Source organism: Epargyreus clarus, unplaced genomic scaffold, assembly GCF_041222505.1.
Source record: "Epargyreus clarus isolate Ecla_fem2 unplaced genomic scaffold, WU_Ecla_fem_2.2 ptg000017l, whole genome shotgun sequence".
NCBI lineage: Eukaryota > Metazoa > Arthropoda > Insecta > Lepidoptera > Hesperiidae > Epargyreus > Epargyreus clarus.
In genome coordinates, this window is record NW_027332225.1 from 10,380,997 (window position 1) to 10,403,334 (window position 22,338).

General features: G+C 33.4%; 3 protein-coding genes and 1 long non-coding RNA gene across 8 annotated transcripts; 2 read left to right on the forward strand and 2 right to left on the reverse strand.

The window, feature by feature from the left end:
• Window positions 1-2,513: 2,513 nt before the first annotated feature.
• On the forward strand, window positions 2,514-3,726 carry LOC140749128 (uncharacterized). The gene is made up of 2 exons (XR_012103026.1): window positions 2,514-2,915; window positions 3,076-3,726. It is a non-coding gene; the product is annotated as an uncharacterized LOC140749128 (long non-coding RNA).
• Window positions 3,727-7,078: 3,352 nt separating this feature from the next.
• On the reverse strand, window positions 7,079-8,842 carry LOC140749094 (2-oxoglutarate and iron-dependent oxygenase domain-containing protein 3). Its single transcript, XM_073082115.1, has 4 exons — window positions 8,725-8,842; window positions 8,211-8,637; window positions 7,768-7,920; window positions 7,079-7,415 (listed from the first exon to the last, which is right to left on the reverse strand). Exons 1-4 carry the CDS (start codon window positions 8,805-8,807, stop codon window positions 7,146-7,148), a joined length of 933 nt encoding a protein of 310 aa, XP_072938216.1. The 5' UTR covers window positions 8,808-8,842; the 3' UTR covers window positions 7,079-7,145.
• Window positions 8,843-9,552: 710 nt separating this feature from the next.
• On the forward strand, window positions 9,553-14,935 carry LOC140748905 (uncharacterized). The gene is made up of 3 exons (XM_073081823.1): window positions 9,553-9,730; window positions 9,820-9,951; window positions 11,880-14,935. The coding sequence occupies exons 2-3, from the start codon at window positions 9,836-9,838 to the stop codon at window positions 13,918-13,920; spliced, it is 2,157 nt and encodes a 718-aa protein (XP_072937924.1). The 5' UTR covers window positions 9,553-9,730; window positions 9,820-9,835; the 3' UTR covers window positions 13,921-14,935.
• Window positions 14,936-15,426: 491 nt separating this feature from the next.
• On the reverse strand, window positions 15,427-21,874 carry LOC140748976 (ubiquitin-like protein 7). 5 transcript variants are annotated; one of them, XM_073081963.1, is made up of 9 exons: window positions 21,631-21,874; window positions 21,217-21,398; window positions 20,402-20,616; window positions 19,751-19,979; window positions 19,089-19,216; window positions 18,219-18,327; window positions 17,121-17,369; window positions 16,410-16,535; window positions 15,427-15,677 (listed from the first exon to the last, which is right to left on the reverse strand). In XM_073081963.1, exons 2-9 carry the CDS (start codon window positions 21,374-21,376, stop codon window positions 15,622-15,624), a joined length of 1,272 nt encoding a protein of 423 aa, XP_072938064.1. In that variant the 5' UTR covers window positions 21,377-21,398; window positions 21,631-21,874; the 3' UTR covers window positions 15,427-15,621. The 5 variants fall into 5 exon arrangements, with proteins under 5 accessions (XP_072938064.1, XP_072938066.1, XP_072938068.1 ...); XM_073081965.1 differs by having other exon boundaries at window positions 21,217-21,395; window positions 21,590-21,874; XM_073081967.1 differs by having other exon boundaries at window positions 19,751-19,889; window positions 21,590-21,874.
• Between the last annotated feature and the right edge of the window lie 464 nt (window positions 21,875-22,338).

The window sequence follows — 22,338 nt, forward strand, 5'->3', positions numbered from 1 at the left end:
GTTTTATGTAGACAAGTAACATAGCTACAATTTAAAAATATAACCAATCCCAAAACTCACACTAAAGTGCCAGCAGAGCATACTAGAATAGCAAAAATCGGATGGATTTTCGACAAATATTTTTTTTTCAATCATGTCCACGTAACCATATGGCGAGAACTCATCGGTTTTATGTAGACTAGTAACATAGCTACAATTTAAAAATACAACCAATCCCAGAACTCACACTAAAGTGCCAGCAGAGCATACTAAAATAGCAAAAATCTGATGGATTTTCGACAAATATTTTTTTGAATCATGTCCACGTAACCAGATGGCGAGAACTCATCGGTTTTATGTAGACTAGTAATATAGCTACAATTTAAAAATACAAACAATCCCAGAACTCACACTAAAGTGCCAGCAGAGCATACTAAAATAGCAAAAATCGGATGGATTTTCGACAAATATTTTTTTTTCAATAATGTCCACGTAACCAGATGGCGGGAACTCATCGGTTTTATATAGACTAGTAAAATAGCTATAATTTAAAAATATAACCAATCCCAGAACTCACACTAAAGTGCCAGCAGAGCATGCTAGAATAACAAAAATCGGATGGATTTTCGACAAATATATTTTTTCAAACATGTCCACGTAACCAGATAACGGGAACTCGTCGGCTTTATGTAGACCAGTAATAAAGCTACAATTTAAAAATACAACTAATCCCAGAACTCACACTAAAGTGCCAGCAGAGCATACTAGAATAGCAAAAATCTGATGGATTTCGACAAATATTTTTTTTTCAATCATGTCCTGGTAACCAGATGGCGAGAACTCATCGGTTTTATGTAGACTAGTAATATATCTACAATTTAAAAATACAAACAATCCCAGAACTCACACTAAAGTGCCAGCAGAGCATACTAGAATAGCAAAAATCGGATGGATTTTCGACAAATATTTTTTTCAATCATGTTCACGTAACCAGATGAAGGAACTCATCGGTTTTATATACAATAGTAACATAGCTACAATTTAAAAATACAACCAATCCCAGAACTCACACTAAAGTGCCAGCAGAGCATACTAGAATAACAAAAATTGGATGGATTTTCGACAAATATATTTTTACAATCATGTCCACGTGACCAGATAGCGGGAACTCATCGGTTTTATGTAGACTAGTATCATAGCTAATATTTAAAAATATAACTAATCCCAGAACTCACACTAAAGTGCCAGCAGAGCATACTAGAATAGCAAAAATCGGATGGAATTTCGACAAATATTTTTTTTCCAATCATGTCCACGTAACCAGATGGCGGGACTCATCGGTTTTATGTAGACTAGTAACATAGCTACAATTTAAAATTACAACCAATCCCAGAACTCACACTAAAGTGCCAGCAGAGCATACTAGAATAGCAAAAATCGGATGGATTTTCGACAAATATTTTTTTTTCAATCATGTCCACGTAACCAGATGACGAGAACTCATCGGTTTTATGTAGACTAGTGGTTGTATTTTTAAATTGTAGCTATGTTACTAGTCTACATAAAACCGATGAGTTCTTGCCATCTGGTTACGTGGACATGTTTGAAAAAATATGTTTGTCGAAAATCTATCCAATTTTTGTTATTCTAGTATGCTCTGCTGGCACTTTAGTGTGAGTTCTGGGATTGGTTGTATTTTTAAATTGTAGCTATGTTACTAGTCTACATAAAACCGATGAGTTCTCGCCATATGGTTACGTGGACACGATTGAAAAAAAAATATTTGTCGAAAATCCATCCGATTTTTGCTATTCTAGTATGCTCTGCTGGCACTTTAGTATGAGTTCTGGGATTGTTTGTATTTTTAAATTGTAGCTATGTTACTAGTCTACATAAAACCGATGAGTTCTCGCCATATGGTTACGTGGACATGATTGAAAAAAAATATTTGTCGAAAATCCATCCGATTTTTGCTATTCTAGTATGCTCTGCTGGCACTTTAGTGTGAGTTCTGGGATTGGTTGTATTTTTAAATTATAGCTATGTTACTAGTCTACATAAAACCGATGAGTTCCAGCCATCTGGTTACGTGGACATGATTGAAAAAAAAATATTTGTCGAAAATCCATCCGATTTTTGTTATTCTAGCATGCTCTGCTGGCACTTTAGTGTGAGTTCTGGGATTGGTTATATTTTTAAATTATAGCTATGTTACTAGTCTATATAAAACCGATGAGTTCCCGCCATCTGGTTACGTGGACATGATTGAAAAAAAAATATTTGTCGAAAATCCATCCGATTTTTGCTATTTTAGTATGCTCTGCTGGCACTTTAGTGTGAGTTCTGGGATTGTTTGTATTTTTAAATTGTAGCTATATTACTAGTCTACATAAAACCGATGAGTTCTCGCCATCTTGTTACGTGGACATGATTCAAAAAAATATTTGTCGAAAATCCATCAGATTTTTGCTATTCTAGTATGCTCTGCTGGCACTTAAGTGTGAGTTCTGGGATTGGTTATATTTTTAAATTGGGTACTTGACACTAATAACAATAAAATATGAAATATGATCGATATGATAGCTTATAAGTAAACATAAATTATGCAGTATTTAGTTTAATTTTTAATACGTTCTAAGTATTTTAATTTTTTAAAAGAAATTTTCGATTTTTTATCTGTGGATTTTAAATCCCAAAACGGCGACAGTGCTGCCTTAAATGTCAGGTGACGTCACCACATGCATAATAAACAAGACAAATAAAAATGATATCGTTTGCTGTTAGAGTTGGTTGAATTTATGTTGTGAACCGAAATGAATTAACAGTATATTAAAGCTGATAGCGTGAATCTGCTTAAAGAAGATATACAATGCAATAAATAAAAACGAATACAAAAACTTCCGTGAAATAACCTATGGAAATCACAAATAAACAACGTAAGTAAAATATTCTTTATATTTACATTTAAAACATTTCTTAACCGATTTCCGATAGAAGAAAGGTTGTCTTTAAGTGATTATCAAGCTTTTTAAACTATACTTATATTCTTATGTGAACTGCTCTAAGGTTATTTATTGGTTATATTTATATTTTCAGATCTTCGCGACACTCATATAGTAACGACGCTATAGGGTATGTGCAGTTTAAGAGGCAGGCAAGTTTGTATTTCATGAAAAGTAAAAGTTGTCCTGAATACAAGGTACATCAAAAGTCATGCTCAGTTTCCATGACTGTATATGAAAAACAAAGTATTATTAAATGTGATGACTGTCCTACTTCCCAAGGATGCAGCAAACATGATTTAATGTGGAGTCATAGAAAGTGAGGAACCAAAATTTCAAAGGTGGTCAGCACTCTGAAGTACATAAAGTAAAGGAAATGGGAAATAGTAGTTCTTTACTTGAGTAACAAGATGAAGGAAGGAAAAAGACCATACAGTTGCTGTTATTGCACTACAGATTTCTCAAAATGACAATGATAAAAATTATATATCTAGTTGTTACAGAAAATAATTTTAAAAATGAAGAAAGTACACACTCAAGCAGCACAAAAATTCAGCTTAGCAAGAGCTTCAATATACAAGAAAATAATAGCTTCAAAATGCTTTGAGGTTATCTCTAGTAAATATTGTAAATGTAACATATAATGATAAATATATACAAAATTTTTATGGTGTGTACTCAATAATAGACCCATATAAACCTAACAAACAAAGCAGTCGGTTAATAAAAGATTAAAATTAGCAAATCATGTATTTTTAATTATACAGTCCTGTAAGTTAATCCGTGCACAAGTAATAATAACTCAGTCATCGAAATAGTTTGTTTCTTATTAATTACAGAATGAGGCCTTAAAATAGAGAATTCTCGTAGACGTCTTTTAATTCATTTATTCTATTCTTAACTAATACTATTCTAACTCTATTCTTATTGTAGACATCTTTATAATATATGAAATATATGAATATTTTAACTTGCTGTTTTGTTCTGATTACATCTGGGTTTGATGATTTAGAGTAGAGGAATCACTCCTTATTCTTTTTTCTCATTAATACTTCTATTATATGTTTGAATCCTCTGTCTGCAAGTTCTTTTAACGTTTATGAGATTTCGGTTTAGGAACGTGTATAAGCAAATTTGTTAGGATATTTAGCGATCGTACTTGTACACATCGTCACTGCACACGTCTTATAACTTGTCATTTATTTCAATTTTAGTTATAAAAGCTAAATAACTCCCTATTTTCTTCCGAGCGTTGTTTGTTTACAGTATAATGACGTGTCGCCACAAAATGACATTTGACTGCCTGATTTAACGCGACGTTCCGTTCACCGTAAAGAAACTTTGTTTTTTATTAATAAATAGCCCTTTTTTCGAAGAAGTGATCAATGAAAGGCATATATAATACGTATACTAATTCATTACAACACTTTCCCAAAAAGTGTCAAGTAGCCAATTGTAGCTATATTACTAGTCTACATAAAACCGATGAGTTCCCGTTATCTGGTTACGTGGACATGTTTGAAAAAATATATTTGTCGAAAATCCATCCGATTTTTGTTATTCTAGCATGCTCTGCTGGCACTTTAGTGTGAGTTCTGGGATTGGTTGTATTTTTAAATTGTAGCTATGTTACTAGTCAACATAAAACCGATGAGTTCTCGCCATATGGTTACGTGGACATGATTGAAAAAAAAATATTTGTCGAAAATCCATCAGATTTTTGCTATTCTAGTATGCTCTGCTGGCACTTTAGTGTGAGTTCTGGGATTGTTTGTATTTTTAAATTGTAGCTATATTACTAGTCTACATAAAACCGATGAGTTCTCGCCATCTGGTTACGTGGACATGATTCAAAAAAATATTTGTCGAAAATCCATCAGATTTTTGCTATTCTAGTATGCTCTGCTGGCACTTTAGTGTGAGTTCTGGGATTGGTTGTATTTTTAAATTGTAGCTATGTTACTAGTCTACATAAAACCGATGAGTTCTTGCCATCTGGTTACGTGGACATGTTTGAAAAAATATATTTGTCGAAAATCTATCCAATTTTTGTTATTCTAGTATGCTCTGCTGGCACTTTAGTGTGAATTCTGGGATTGGTTATATTTTTAAATTATAGCTATGTTACTAGTCTATATAAAACCGATAAGTTCCCGCCATCTGGTTACGTGGACATGATTGAAAAAAAAATATTTGTCGAAAATCCATCCGATTTTTGCTATTCTAGTATGCTCTGCTGGCACTTTAGTGTGAGTTCTGGGATTGTTTGTATTTTTAAATTGTAGCTATATTACTAGTCTACATAAAACCGATGAGTTCTCGCCATCTGGTTACCAGGACATGATTGAAAAAAAAATATTTGTCGAAATTCCATCCGATTTTTGCTATTCTAGTATGCTCTGCTGGCACTTTAGTGTGAGTTCTGGGATTGGTTGTATTTTTAAATTGTAACTATGTTACTAGTCTACATAAAACCGATGAGTTCCAGCCATCTGGTTACGTGGACATGATTGAAAAAAAAATATTTGTCGAAAATCCATCCGATTTTTGCTATTCTAGTATGCTCTGCTGGCACTTTAGTGCGAGTTCTGGGATTGGTTATATTTTTAAATTGTAGCTATGTTACTAATCTACATAAAACGATGAGTTCCCGCCATCTGGTTACGTGGTCATGATTTAAAAAAAAAATATTTGTCGAAATCCATCCGATTTTTGTTATTCTAGTATGCTCTGCTGGCACTTTAGTGAGAGTTCTGGGATTGGTTATATTTTTAAATTGTAGCTATGTTACTAGTCTATATAAAACCGATGAGTTCCCGCTATCTGGTTACTTGGAAATAATTAAAAAAAAATATTTCTCGAAACTCCATCCGATTTTTGTTATTTTAGTATGCTCTGCTGGCACTTTAGTGTGAGTTCTAGGATTGGTTATATTTTTAAATTGTAGCCATAGTACTAGCCTATGTAAAACCGCTGAGATCCTTCCCCCTGGTTACGTGAAAATAATATTAAAAAAAGTTTTGTCGAAAATCTTTCCGATTTGTACTATTCTAGTATGCTGTGCTGGCACTTTAGTGTGAGTTCCTGGGTCAGTTATTGTACAAATGTATCATTTTATTACTAGTCTTTGCAAAATCGACGAGTTTCCACTTTTAAATAACCTTTTTCCATATTTTTTTTTTTGGTTAAATTTTTGTTTATTTATTTTATCTATAAATTATTTTTTAAGTTTAATTCGCGAGAACTATTACTGAAAACTATTAGGAACTCCAGATATTAGCTAATTACACTAATCAATAGCTTTTTTTTCAATTTTGTAGAAAATGCTCTGCTGTGTGAAGTTAGCAGAGCATTATTTCATTCTGCTTTATCTCCGTGAAATCGCCAGAACTATTCCTGAAAACTATCAGGAACTATAGAACTCATGTGCATGCGAATAGAACTCTTATTTTTTAGTGCTCTGCTGGCAAATGCTGTGCTAGTTTCACGGACACCTCCAAAATCTCCAGTATTTTACATTAATCTAATCTGCAACTTTGCTATATTCCCAGATCAATAGATTGGCGACAAGAGATCGCTTCCATATTAAATTTGTTGACCATTAAACCATCTCTGTATACACAATAACATTTTATACTATACGTTTTTTATTACCTTTGATGCTATCTACTATTTCTCCAAGCAGTTTATCAGCATTTTTCACCTGTGGTTGCTACAAATTCAAATTATTTTTTGCTAGAACACAGTTATTACACAGATATTATGTACAGTCCAGTGTGTTCATCCGAAATCATACTGTGGCCCAATAATGGTAATCGAATCATGTACATTAGCAGTAAGAATCTAAAGTCAGAGTCAGAGACACAATCCTGTCAAGTCTAATATAAAATCGAGGTCAGACTCAGGTTTACTTTTAAATCAAAGTTAGAGCTAGACTAAAGCCAGAGGCAATTTAGTTCAGAGTCAGAGTCTGGCTAACCAAGATTCCAGTTCAAAGCTAAGTCAAATTCATGGTCAGTTCAATCCAGACTCAAGTACAGGTTATCACTTTTTTTTTCATATAGAATATGAGTCAGGAAATAAATGAAAGATGAAAATTATGTTCTTTTTATATTTATTCTAGAACAATATATTAAAATAAATAATTTCAATGAGGTTATTTTACTAATTATATTTATCAATATTAGGATCTCCTATAGCAAATTGTGTATCACATGTGAATGATATGGTCATAGCATATCTGATCCCAGAGGTAACTTTCTCGACATAGTGTAGGTTTTCACCACCACTTGTGAACATACTCAGTCTCCCTTTTCGTGGTTCTATGGTCTTGTTCCACTTTTCATCAATGAATACAAATCTGCCTCCTTCAAAATCTATACTATAATCACTAAGGTACAGCAATGATGTGTAATGAAAAGATTTGTATGTTTCCTGAAACAAAAGCATTGAATAATTTAATTATTCCATTATAATTAATAATTGTAACATGATACAAATAGTAAAAACGTATTTTCATAAAAATGTAAATTAATATTGGCTGGGATAAAACAATATGATGGCTGGTTAATTTTGTATTTTTTAAATTTGCCACAAAATACACATTACCTTGAAAATACATGTATAATGTTGCCCACAAAAAAAAACAATGAGCCAGTAATTACTCATATGGTAAGTAATTACTCACTCATATACTCATATACCTCAATTCTTGATTTTATCCCAGCTTACCTTAACATGAAGTATGTTGTAGTAATATTTGTTAACTTTTATTTATTAACTTTACCTTATCTACATGTGGATGCCAGTACTCATCATGGACCGAAACTGCTTTTTTGGGGGTAATCTCAGAAAAGAAAGTTGGATGTGTTAAATAAATTTTATCAGGAAGAACTCCAAAGTGATGTGCAATTGTGTACTTAATTTTCTCCTTTACAACCTGAAATAAATCACAATATATATATATTTTTTAAATTATTCAATAATTTCTAATACTTGTCATGTTACTATATTTGTTTTTTAATTATGTTGCCCTCTTTCACAAGATAATAACAGAATGATAAATGATAGATGCAAAATAATTTTGAAACTTATATCTATAAATACCATTTTCACTGTATTAATTAAGCAACTGTTTTAACTCTAATGTGGTCATAATGTTTAAAGATTACTGATGAGCAACAATTATTATAAATTACCATAAATAAAAATATACATAATGCTACTAACCCTAAAGGTGTTAAACTCATCTTCAGTAAATAGGTTCTTCATAGTATCAATCTTATATATATTTATGAAGTACTGTCCTTTAGACAGTGCTCCACTGTGCAAATCCAAAATAGAAGCTCCACCAGATGACCCGCCAAATTTTAAACCTTTCTTAGCTATAATAAGAAGAGCTTCCGCTTCCCTCAGTGACACCACTTTATCCGTTACAAATCTTTTACATTTCCTAGGAAAACAACCCTCATACTTATTTACTTCTTTCATGTACTCTTGTGAGCATTCTACTATTTCTCCCTTTCCTGGTAATATTTCGGATTGTTTTGCGAATGTTTTCACTACTTCGCTTTTAAAAAAATAAACGATTGTTAGCAAAGAAAATATTACAACCACTCGCGACAAAATTCTTAGCGGTAAACCCTTCTTTAGTGACCTGAAATATAAAAAAATAAGTAGAGTATGGAAAATGACTTATTTGTTTTATAATATATTATGTTCGAAATCAATAAAAAAATATTACGGTGTCTCTTTAACTGTTTCGCTGCTCTCGTTTTTCTGTAAATTGTTGTCTTTTACTCTTCGTTTAACAGTTTTATCTGACATAGTTGTTACTTGCTTACAATCACAATTCACAATACAATAATAAATAATTGATCCTCGTTTTTATTGAATATTGTTGACATTAAATTCTATTCAATAAAATAACTTTTGTGATGAGTGATGTGATGACTATTAATCTCCTATGCTATACTGTAATCTCTGTTTTGAACTATTTATTTATCTTGAATCTGAATCGATCCTCAAGCTAAACACAGTACAGACTACAGAAATTACAATTTAATGCTTTACTCTTTGGAAACTTGACTTGACTAACGTCTAATTTTGTTGAGTGATTTGTTTGACATTGACAAAAGAGTCATACGATAAGTCATTATAAAGCAACACTTTTAAAAAATGTTTAATATCCCTACATTCTTTTCTTTTAGCCTAACTTAATTTACTTTCGATATATTTTCATTTTTATTATTCAAATATATTCACAGGGTATAACGATAACAACGACACGAAATAAATGTTAGCATTTTTTTTTCAACATGGATTCTCTCTTTTCGACTTCATTATATTATAACAAAATACGTAACAATAATTCTATCTCCAATAAAATACATTGAAATGAAACAAATCTGTCACTCATTTTATTATGAATGTGAATAATATGTAATGTATTTTTTTGAAATGTAAGATAAGTGCGAATGAGACCTTATACATACGAAAATCTAGGTTGGACGTGTGGTAGTACCTTAACAATTGCCTTGAAAACAAAACAAACGCAACGCACAGTCGCACACAAACATAACACGGCTGTCGGTCGTCGCGATGTGTCCTTCGCTGTGATGCGCATGACATATTTCAGTAAAAACAAAATACAAAATATGTCGTCTTTCTCCTTGATAGAAGCAAAATTCTTGTGCAACTGAACAAATAAAATTTGACCCTTTTTAATTCCATTTCACGGAAATTGCTTGGTGAGTGTGACTATATTTAAACTGATGCGAAGTTTGTAGCTAAAAAATGCAGTACAATGTTTGTATGTATATAAATTAATGCGTTTCAGAATATTTGTTTCAAGAATGGACGGGCCTTCCGTTGAACATAGCGATTCAGATTCCGGAGAAAGCTGGACCTTGTTAGAAAATAACTCCGTTTACGCAGACGAGCCGCCTGAATTTATTGAAGACCAAGATAAGTGAGTACTTATACAGTATCTTTTGAGTACTTGTATATTTTGAGTTGATTTTGAAGCGTGGTCAATATTTTTCGCATAAATATTGACCCAAATAATGTAAGTAATGTTACGTGTGATTCTTCGCTTTAGTAATATCGCGTTTGTGACCTTGTAAGGTTTATTACGCAGATTCTAAAGATAAGGTTTTTATCGCGGTCATTTTCAAAATAACACGTAATGCATAAAATTAGATCATTCGCGAAAGTGCGCTATATTTTTGTATCAATATTCCACTTTCTAGCAGTTGATAAATTTCTTTCTGTGAATTTAAAATTAAATGAGCTAGCAGTTAACCTGAAAATATGTGAGCACTTCTATACTGAGTCAGTTAAACAGGTTCTATGTGAAGCCAATCACAGATGCATTACTACTTCTCGAGGACTAGGATGGCCATAACATAATATTAGTCATCCAGCATCCATAGCCTTCCACGGAAATGCAACTGCTCTATTAGGTTGTACATCCCTGGTCAGACCGTGGTAGTCCTACATTTATTAATCTATGTCAATCATAAATTGTTATACATTATACCATAAAGATACATGTATACCTTCAAGGTATATCGTAAAACAATTTATGTTTTATATTTTACATGTAAAATAATATTAATAATCATGAGTACTTCGGTACTTGAAGAGGATTCTCATGGTACAGTGCCACTTGTAGATTTTAAACTCAATTGCTAGTTAAACAATGATAAGTGGAATAATCACTTGTGGATGGGTTACCACTTGTGACACAATTATGGAGTCTATTAATATTTTTACCAGTATATTGCACCACAAAGAGGAAGTATTTCTGATATACTTCCTCTTTGTGGTGCAATTGATATACATAAATTGAGGCAGTGGTACCATTGTAGTTTAAAATTCACCATGCAATTTTGATATTTTGGACTTGAGATATTGTTAGTGTCATGCATGTTTATCACATAACTCATGAAGTATACCACTAAGGGGGGTGTCCCCCTCTAGGGACAGGGTAGGCATTAACATTGTCGCTGGCCGAGGCTATCAGATCGCAAATGTATGTCAAACACTCATGACCCGACTCCGAGTTCCGGAGGAGTACTGCGAATTTTTAGTGTGTAGGAGTTTCTTATACCCTGTCAGTTTTCCTAGGTTTCTCCACAATACAAATATTGAAAGGCTTTGAATGTTCATATTCATTCATAAGTCATATCTAATCATTTTTGTTACTAAGTATTTTACAATGTTTGCTCAAAATGTAACAATGTAACAGTATATTAAAGAGAATTTTATTGTTTACTGTTCTTAAATTGTAGTTGTTATCACTGCGGAGATATTCTTTATTAAATAACTCATTATATTGTAAAAGAGAGCTGATTGTATGAATAGCATTTTAATGTTTGCTTTGATAACATACACAATTAATTACATCATCCGAGATGATAATGTATCCATAATGGTGATTTGATTATTTGTTTATGCCTAGCAGTGCACTATCTATTAGTTAAACATTAGATACTGTTGCACTTTATGTGTTTTAAGGTTGAAAGTTTGAAGGTTGTGGAGAGATTAAATATATAGAGTGGATACAATTTCAATTCGATTGACGATGAACATGTATTTCAGAACAACTTATTACGAATAAGTCATGGGGGACATTTTAGCTCCCTATGACTATTATGGTAGTATCAAACAAGCATGTCATCTGCCTGGTGATGAGTGGTGGCAAATGTGTAGCTCAAGACATGTAATCAACTCCAGATAGAATTAGAGACCTACCTACCACAACCCCTCAAATATAAGATAGCATGCCCCTGAAGTAGACTCACAAAGTGATATAAAGCCATTAAACGATTTTAAGCAGTTTCCCCTTTTAACTATATAAACCAATGATATTAAAATAATTATTATTTTTGACAGGCCAGGTGCACAACCCCACGAGAAAGATGAAGATACAGATGGAATATCCATCATCAGTGACAGTGATCATGATACACCATCACCACTGCCAGGTGATACCACATTTGAAACATGTCATGTACAAGAAAAGAGTCTTACGGAAAAAGACATTTCTGAATATGTCTCAGTAGATCCACATTTACCTACTATTGATAATGATGATCAGGAACCAGAAATAAATGAAGATTTTTTGGGAGATAGCCATGCAAGACATAAAACATATGTTCACAAACGGAATAAGAGGCTTAGCACTGTGCTTAATATTATTGTACTTGGGAGTGTCATAACAGCAGCTGGGGTAGCCATTGGTCACATGTGGGGTGCGAAGTATGACTGTACAATGCCAACAACTTCTGCTGTAAACAAGATCTTGTCAAATTTGTATAAGCTGCAAGAGGAGAATGCATATTTACGTAGCAAACTGAAAGAATTAACACTTTCTAATAACCATCAAATGCAAAATCACAAGCCACCATTCAAAAACAACAAATGTAAAAAAGTATTTGAAGAATCTTTAAATAGTAATGAACCTAAAAAAGTTACGAAATGTGTTGATGACAATCACATCAGTGCTGACTTTTTAATAGACCACCTGACAAAACCAAAATTCGAAAAAGAATTCATAGCAGATGTTGACAAACTTAGAACTGTTTATCTTCAAAATAAAAGTTGGCTGGATGATGAAATATCTCGTAGAATGAAAATAGAAGAAGAATTACTAAAAAAATACAATGCTGAAGTAAATTCCGCGAAAGAAGAAAATAAAGCATCAGTTACTGATAGTATTGATGCTGCAGGTTTTGAAATGCCTGGTTTGGAAATTAAAAAATCAGAAACATTAGATAACACGGTTGACTTAAAAAGTATGGAGAAAGATGTGACTTCACAAAAAATATCGTATGCTGATTCTTTGCAGGCAGAACATAAGCCGAGATTTAAGCGTAACGACGATCAATATGCGCCTAAAGATAATAATGATTGGTTATCATCAAAGCAAAATGAAGACAATAAGGAAGATACTAAAAGTAAGCAACCAAAACAAGAACATGAAACTAAACCCAGCCTGAATGAGGACAGCTATGCAGCAATAAATGATAACAATTTGTCAGAATCAAATCAAAAATTCAATAACAATGATGAAACCTTTTATATACAGAGTGATGATTGGATAGAAGTAAAACCCAAGCTTCGACGCACCGAAGAACGCTATGACCGTTATGATAATCCATTTGTAGAGCAAAAACGAGAACGAGAAGAACAGGAAACATCTGAAAATTTCGTCACTGAAAAACCCAAATTACGACGCCGTGAAGATGATGACAATTGGTCAAAAAACGCACAAGAAACAAAAACATTGCGCAAAAAAGAAAAACGTGATACTGAAAGGAATAGAAGGAAACAAAATTCTGATGCAAAAAAGAATTACAATGATGAAGATAGAATTCTGGAGTATTCGATAAACGCAGAAGATTATTTTAAAGATGACCGCTATGCCTATAATAAACATAAGCAAGAAAAAAAAAGAAATTCACATATCAGTTTCAATAAAAAGCAAAAAAGAAAAAATAAGCATGAAAAATTCAATGCAAAAGGTGAATTTGGCGAGAAATATGAAGCCGTGACAATTCCAGAAGATGTCCTTAGTTATCCTGATAAAAAACACAATTTGGATCATGAATCTTTTTTAAAAACCAGTGATGATATAAGCAAACCTGCTAATTACAAAGATCTTAAGGACAAACCTGGAAAAATAGAGAAATATAGTTTATTCGAAAAAAAAACTGAAAATAAAGAACAAGATGCCAATTGGTTCGAAAAGCGGGCGACCCTTCGTACAGAGGCTAGAAAGAAATATTACGAGCAGTTCCGGGAATCTAGTCCGAATAACTCAAGTTGGTACTTCCGTCGAATGCGCAAACGAGAACAGTGTCGCGCCAAAGGCGACAACAGCACATTTAGAAGGATTCAAAAAGAAAAAAAGAATCAAAAAATGAAGTATTAACATTGTACCGTTAATTCACCATTTTTAGGGACTACCTATAGGTATAGGTAACATTCAAAGAATGAAACATAATTGTGATAAGAAATAGTTTTAAATTACTTTGTGAAGTTAATTTGACATTAACAATTATTTTAGAGATCTCTTAGGATTATTAGGTTTTAATATAATTATTGTATTTCCAATTTTATGAAGTTTCATAAGCTGGCGCTACTTTACTTCATTAGATATGTATATTCTGTTGTATTTACCTTCAGCTTTGTATATTATTGCTTTTAACTTTAGTTTTTTAGTTATTATAAATTATTTTGCGTAGGTCTATAGTATCTACATTTGGACTAAACAAGAACTGATGTTGTACTTTGAGTACTTTGTATTACTAAGTCTACAATCTTGCCAAGGGTCAAAATTAAAACATATGTGATGTATGACGTTAAACATTTAAAACACCAATTTTCATTTTCCAGTTTTAAATGCCCAAATATTATTTATATTGCGTTAACTTTTTTAATTAAAAATCCTGATACTAACTCACTAACGAACTAATATTTGGACATTTCGAGAGCAGGAATCACTACTAATACAAAAAAAGTACATTACATACATGTAAACGTTAAAGATATTCTATTTGTGACTAAATGAAGAAAAAATATAAGGCACCAATCCATATCAGATAATGTCAATGTGTTAAACATGCAATTCCTAGTTAGGTAGATTTTAAAACTATGATATTTTGAATTTTAATTATAAATTCGCACTGAACATTTTATTACATATTGATGCTTTATATTTATTAATTACATTCATAAAAAAAATTGTGAGGATAAAAGTTCTTACATAATATAGTAATTTTTGTCATTTTAACGTAGTAATTTATATTATCAGCAAAATAATTGTAGTACATGCTTTTATAATTATAATAATTGCTTTTACTTAATACTTCCAGTGATATTGTAGTTTTAACTATTAACATTTTAATGACTAAATCTGTAAGTTATAAATAAAATTTAATTAATAGAACTGTTTTTTTTTTAATTTATTATCCATACATATGATCTTCCAAAGCATACACATACTGCTTTTAAACGTAAGATGGTAATTAAAACAATGTTAATATTTATGTGATTTGCTATAAAGATAATAGCCAAAATTTAAAGTTGTGAACAACATATACCAAAATAAATACGTTTTTGTATCGGAACCTCTTATATTTTTATTGTATGAGTATCAGCTCTTACTCTGATTAAAAACAATATATCAATTTAATGTTTGATTTATAATAGAAGGCGTTTCTTAAGCGTTTGCTATTTCCGCATTGACGCTGGACATATTGTGGTACTTGTGTTTGGTTTGTGATAACTCATGACGCAATATTACGTCAATTTTTGTTAGGATTAGATAAGAGTCCTACATTTTGTTTATAATACTGAGGGTGTCTTATCACCATCAATCAAAATATTTTACCGCTATTAGCATATTTTGGGAGAAAAAATACAAAATAAAAGATCATTTCGTGTTAATAATTTATTTTACCATTTAATTAATTTTCCGTTTACAATGGTTTGTAAAAATATGATACGAAATGATGCTATTTTTAGCGACAATCAACTACGTCAATTCGCACAAAAAATACGTAGACTAGTTACACATAAGACAATGATCGAAACATTTGTAATTTTCCGTAAACGAAGCGAGGTCGATGCGCTAATCCTCGCCTATCACTCCGTTAAATACTAAATTAATCGCTGCATTCACGTCACCTAGAAAGACACAAAACACGTGTTAGTCCCTGAAGAAGAATTCGTTGCGCATATGTCTGTCGAATAGAAAACAGGTTGCATCGCTGGAGAACGTTTGGGGTAGAAACTTTTATTTATAACATAAAAAGTAGCAGAAGGGCGGTCCACCTGATGGTAAGTGGGAAACGCGCCGCTGCCCCTGAGGACTAAGCTGGAACGCCTCGGAAAAGTATGTCTCCCTTACCAAACCCTTCAAAACAGAACACAACAGCTCTGAACATGGCGGTTTTTGCAAAAATAGGTGCCGCCGGATTCTGACAACTGAGTATTTATTTATTTATTAGTTGCACCAACAAAGTGTACACCATCTCCTCCAATACACAGGCTTGACTAAATAAGTTACAAACTAAGTGTCACCTCAATTATAGGCATGCCAACAGTTTGTGTATTAAATTCAATTCAATTCAGTTTATTTGCAAGAACATGGTGACATACATGGGTCTTAAAGTTAACATATTTTCTTACGTCCTATCCCTTCGGGTGTAAAACTTAATAAACTTTGACAATGGGAGATCTCCCGCCGGGCTAGATAATTGTGCCCAGGGAGCGGCCTTGCTCCAAAAGTCTGAATTCGGAAGATTTTTTGAAAACTTTGATAGCGTGATTCAACAGCGCCATCTCTTGTCGAGTAGCGGGAAGTCGTTACACAAGCAATTTGTGTTCTACCACCTTGAAGCATTATTTCCCACGTACCTGCACAAATAAGCAGCGCTCGCACGTTGATGGTGTCGTCGAGCAGCCCGACCTCGTGCATGTGGTGCAGCTGTATCATGAAGGGGTCGTTGCGACCGCCTGGGCTCTGGCTTTGGGAAGACGAAGCTGGAAGAATATAATTCATTGATTCAATTTTTTGTTAGAATATACCGCCAACGCCCCTATAATGTTAGGTACTCAGCCACAACTGAATAAAGAATACAGGTTGAATAAAAAAAGTATAACATTTTACGTGCGTACATATAATTTTTTTATGTTATGTATGCAATCTGTTTCAGTGAAAATTTAACACAAGGTTATGAATTTGTGTTTGTCTTTTAGGGCAGTCAGTCCAGCTACGTACGCCCCTTGTGTTTATCAATCCCTATAAATCTCTAGGGAACTAAAGGGGAAGGCTAAGAAAGCCTTTTGGATGTTGAAATGTTGTTCATTAAGTCACTATATTTGGATCGTTTTCTATTCTATTCCTGTAGGATTTTATTGAGTGCTTGATCTCTTCTTGGACTGTATTGATTTTAAGGTTGTAGTGTGGTGTTTGTTATAAACCATGGAGTGTCTGTAATGATCCTCTGCATTTTGGACTGGAACCTCTGGGGTATTTCTAGGTTACATAATACGTACATAAAGAAACACAATTTTTTTAGAAGTCATTTTTCAAGTTTTGTACTTTTTATAATACACATTTCGTACCTGTATTGCTGTACTCCATCGGCGAGGCGGCTCCGTTGCTGGTAAAGCCGTTGCTGGTAACGCCGTTGCTGGTAACGGCGTTACTGGTAAGGGCATTGCTGGTAACGGCATTGCTGGTAACGGCATTGCTGGTAACGGCATTGCTGGTAAAGGCATTGCTGGTAACGGCATTGCTGGTCGCGCCAGTCCTGCTGATCGCGTCTGTGATAGCCTCGCTAAACATCTCCGGCGTGATTATAGCCCTTGGAGCTGAAAATATATCTTAGATTTATTATACATCGCATAATTCTACATAATGTAATAGTAATCATCAATTTTGTTTTAAATTGGTGCTTAACTTTGTGTCCCTTTAGTGTTTTTGTTCGTAAACTTAAAAGCCAATTATTTCTAAAATAAAAGACACAATAATGATTATTGTAGTGGACCCTTCATATACAATATACAAGTTGGTAACGAACTGGTGCGAAATGAATTCATCCCAAGTAAATAACAGCAGTAACAAGTATTCTTAAAGCAGAGGCAAGTGACTGTGCCTTTATAAGTTTATTAGAGCACATAGATTAGAAAAGATTACTCACTCCTAATAAGAAGATGTAACCAGTTTTGACAATTGAAATTGTCACTGTCATCTATTTTCGTGTTTGAAAAATATTTAAAAAATTTAGTTTTTAGATCATTTACGAATGAAACAATATTCCTCCGCACTTTATCTTCGATTTCGTGTTTTGGCACCACTTAAATGCGCATGCCGGCATTGTTCCGCGTAAATTACACCATGACAGCCATTAAATGGCTGACACATTGTCAGCCGTTTAAGCCATTTAATGGCTTCCTTCCATTACAAGGCGGTGAGATATCTATACTTATCCACTAACTGACCCGGCAAACGTTGTGTTGCCATATACATAAAAAAAATGTTTAGGGTGAACAACCCTATCACTTAGGTATATGAAAAATAGATAGTAGCCGATTCTCAGACCTACTGAATATGCATATAAAATTTGGTGAAAATCGGTAAAGCCGTTTCGGAGGAGGTCGGTAACTAACATTGTGACACAAGAATTTTATATATAAGATGTTAGAGCATGTGTATGTTACCGGGCGGGGGTTGCAACAGGCGCAGCAGTCCGTCGGGCACGGCCCGCGGGCCGGCGCTGGCCGCGGCCGGGCCGGGCGAGCCGCCCGCGATCACCGCCTCTGTCGCCGCCTACAACCATACCACATATTAGAAAGAAAGAAAGAAAAACTTTATTCAGGAACATTGCAATACACAGTACAATTGCAAATAGACAAAATAAATAAACAATATGCACGGTTATAAAACTAGTTAATTATAAATAAGACAGTCAATTTCGAAAATAATCCTTATAAAATTTTAAGAGTAAAAAATACAATACACAGTTAAACTTCTTTTTTGTTTATTACACAATAAATGTTATTACACAGTAATATTACTACACCATTCACTATCTTGATATTAATTTCCATTGTCTGTGGTGCTCATATTTCTTTTTCTATTAGAGTGCTTCACTAGTTGATTGATGTTTATACTTATGGGGTCATCTCGATGGATCTTAACTATAATTGCCACGTAAATCTCGCTGTTGTCTAACTCCAGGTTTCATTTTTTAATTATATACCAACCAAGTATTTGTTTTTATTTTTTATTTCTTAAATGAAGAATAGTTTCAACTAGTTTATTAAACAATTCGTTTACAACTGCTGGAAGCGCTGCTTATTATAATTTTCGATGTTATAATTTCAAATTATTCAAGTGGCAATTTTTGATACGATTGTAATACCATCAACCAAAAAGTTTTATACTGCAAAAAATGAGCACTATTTACGAATACATTCGAAATATGTGTGGTGTTCCAAATAACGAGAGCAATATCTGAATTATACCAGTATATTCTCTTTTTAAATTGGCTATTAATTCCCTATAGTATCTATGGTAACAATGAAAACCTGCAAAGCTGCAGCGAGCTGCTCTTGTGTGATGGCGTTGCGGCCTTCGCCTTCCTCGGGCTCGTCTTCTTCTGCATCCTCGTCCTCCGACAGCGCCTCCAGCGAGTACGCAAACCCGGAAATTGGCGCTGAAAATCACATTTAAATAAAATTTATCTATACACATAAATAAAATTGGGGTGTCTGTTTTTAATATTTAAATAACCGCTTTTTACACCAGAATATCATTTTTTACAATTTTTGCCTGACTGTCTGTTTGTCCTGGCTAATCTCTGAAATGGCTGGACCAATTTTAACGGAACTTTCATTGGCAAGATGCAAGCAGTGCTAGAATTAGCTGTGCCGCGGGTGAAACCACGGGGCACGGCTAGTATGAAATAAAAGTTTACAAAAACAAGTTTTATTTGTTATTCCTCTTAAAAAACGTTTTTTTAACACCCAATTTAATACCCATATCAATAATTAGTCTATCATTTAAAACCGTCGGCAATATTGGATTTGAAATGACGTCTAACTTAATAGTCCAATAGTCCATTGAGCTTTGAGGAAGAGGGGAAGAATATTACTGCTTACTTTCGCTGACAACGAGGTTAGGGAGGGATCCTGTGTTAATAGTATTCAGAACAAAGAACATAACACTAAATGAATAAAGTCAAACATACCATTGTCGTTAGATCTAGAAGTGGATCTTGATCTAACGAGGCGCACAAGATGTCGCAGTGCGGTCACAAGATCGGGATGGGCGTCTGTCCCACGCCTCATTGTCGTCACATTGGCTCCCAAAGCAGCCAGAAGTTCCACCTCATGTAGAATGGAGAGAGTAACACAGTCGTCATTGAGTGAGGGTGCATGCTCCATTATCTCTGCCATTGCAGACTCGTCATTTAAAAGCTGGAAAAATGTCTTTTGCTTATTTTGTAAATTGTATTGTTTTATCACGAGTAGATAGATAGATAGATAGATAGATAGATAGATAGATAAATAGATATTCTTTATTGCACACTTCAACAGAACATAACAATGATATACAATACCGAGTACCAATATAAATACGGATGACAGAACCATTTTTTTATTAAAAAAGAAATAAGTTGTAAATAAGGGCATCTCATAGTTAAATGTAATCTAAATAATATCAAATTAAAATTACTATCTAAAGTCTAAACAATACTTTGAGTTCCTGTTCTACCATCAGGTGGTCTGTAAGCTCATTTGCAATCCTAATGTCCCAAAAAAATATATAAAAGTGAAATACTTTTGAGAAATGGAAATTGTAAATACAAATACAAAATTATCTTATTATAAGCACTCACCTGCATGGCCCTCGTCCACCCAGGTGCATTCGGTGTGCAGCCCAGGGTCCGGAGTGAGGAGTTCAACTGTTGCAGCTCAGCATCAGAGAAGGTCAGAGGAGGGGTGGCTGGGGCTGGCTCCTTCTTCTTCACGACATGCACCATCTCACCACTCTTCACCCCACTGTCTTGGAGGGTAGCGTTGTCCTTTAGAATTTTGCCATGGTGAATCAGTTCTGCAATGAAGGTGAATTTTTGTTGAAATAAAAGCTTATAATTCAACAACAGAATGGACAAACGGTGAACACCCTTTGCGAGGGTGTACACACCCTTTTATACAAAAAATAATTAATATTATACAAGTTGCATGTCTCCTCATTCAGTCCTTTTGTTTTGAAAATAAGTTTTTATGTTTCAAATTATAACAACATTTTAAAAGGTTTCCTAAAAGAGAAGGGCTCCTAATTTGGAGCATGAGTGGGCTTTATTTATTTATTTATTAGGTTAGATAAGGTAACATTATTTATTTAGTTATTTATTAGGTAGGTTTATTTATTTATTTATTAAACAATATTGTTGATGATGTTGATTTGATTCATAAGTGTCATTACTGTTATAACTGTGAGTCATTACATTTCAGTATTATTATTTTTTATATGAGTTTTGTGTTTTAAAAGCTTCAAATATACAGGAGGCATGATGAATTATACTTATCATAGCTATGCTTTACTTTTGCAGCATCAAATAATAGTCAATGATTTCTTTATATCTCTTAACTAATAAAGGGGTCATTGCTCCAGCACTCTAATACATTTAAGATGACAATTTGCACTTACCCAATGAAGCAGATGGTAAATTTGTCTTTTTCTCGGCCTCGCCTTTCAATGTGTCCACAGTGTTGTCGAGAGTGAAGTTCTCAATTTTGTAGCGCTCGATGGGACCTGGCTTCACTTTAATCCCCAAGAACACACATGATTGGCTCTCCATCGCTTCCATAGTTCACTGTAACTCCAGTCTTCTGTAAAAGTTCGCTTGTTTACACAAATATTATAAACATTCACAAGAGAGGCACTCTGCACTTGTACCTACTACCAAACAATAGTGTTTGTTATAATGATAAGCACTTATTACATTAACTACAATGCTTCCAGAGTACATCTATACTAAAACTTATGTAAATTAGACACACGTTAAACCTTAGAACCTTACCTAACTGTTCTAGTTTATAGTTCACAAATCACAATACGTACTTCTGTATAAATACGTCGATGCGTTTGCAATAGTTACAAAACAATACGTATAAAATACACAGATGAAATAGTCAAAAGTTCAAATCTTCAATAAGTCAGACTTTACGTCAAGCTTGGAAACAAACAAAACAAAAGACTGAAATTGAAACGAAATAGACTATCGAGCTTGAAATTCTTGAATGGATGGGTATTTTATTTCATTAGTAATTAGGAGGTACGTCCGTATGTATTATATGCATATATAATCTATGATGTTATTTTGAAACTGTCAAGTCATTTTCATTGTATCATTACTCTGTGGAGAATCTGGTGGCTCCACACTGAACTAAATAGTCTATGGTACTAAATATTGAACTAATACTGATACAATTTAGAGTTGCGCAAAATGTATCACTAAAGTGAAAAGAGTGATATATATCTTTTGAACTCAGTGATATATATCACTCTTTTAGCTCAATAGCTCTGTAAAGATACGCGACATTTTATATCAGTATATCAGAGAATCAGATCAAAATGTTTTGACAACATTTTTGATTCCTATAATTAATACAAAACTGGCAAGAAATTATATATGAATTATCACAGCCAACGCTATTTGTATATCCCGGTTTCCATGTTCTTAGCAATAAAATATTTTAATTTAGTGTTTAATACGTAACCGTAACTGTTATATATCTCAATCAACGCATTTGACTCGAATCAGGCTCA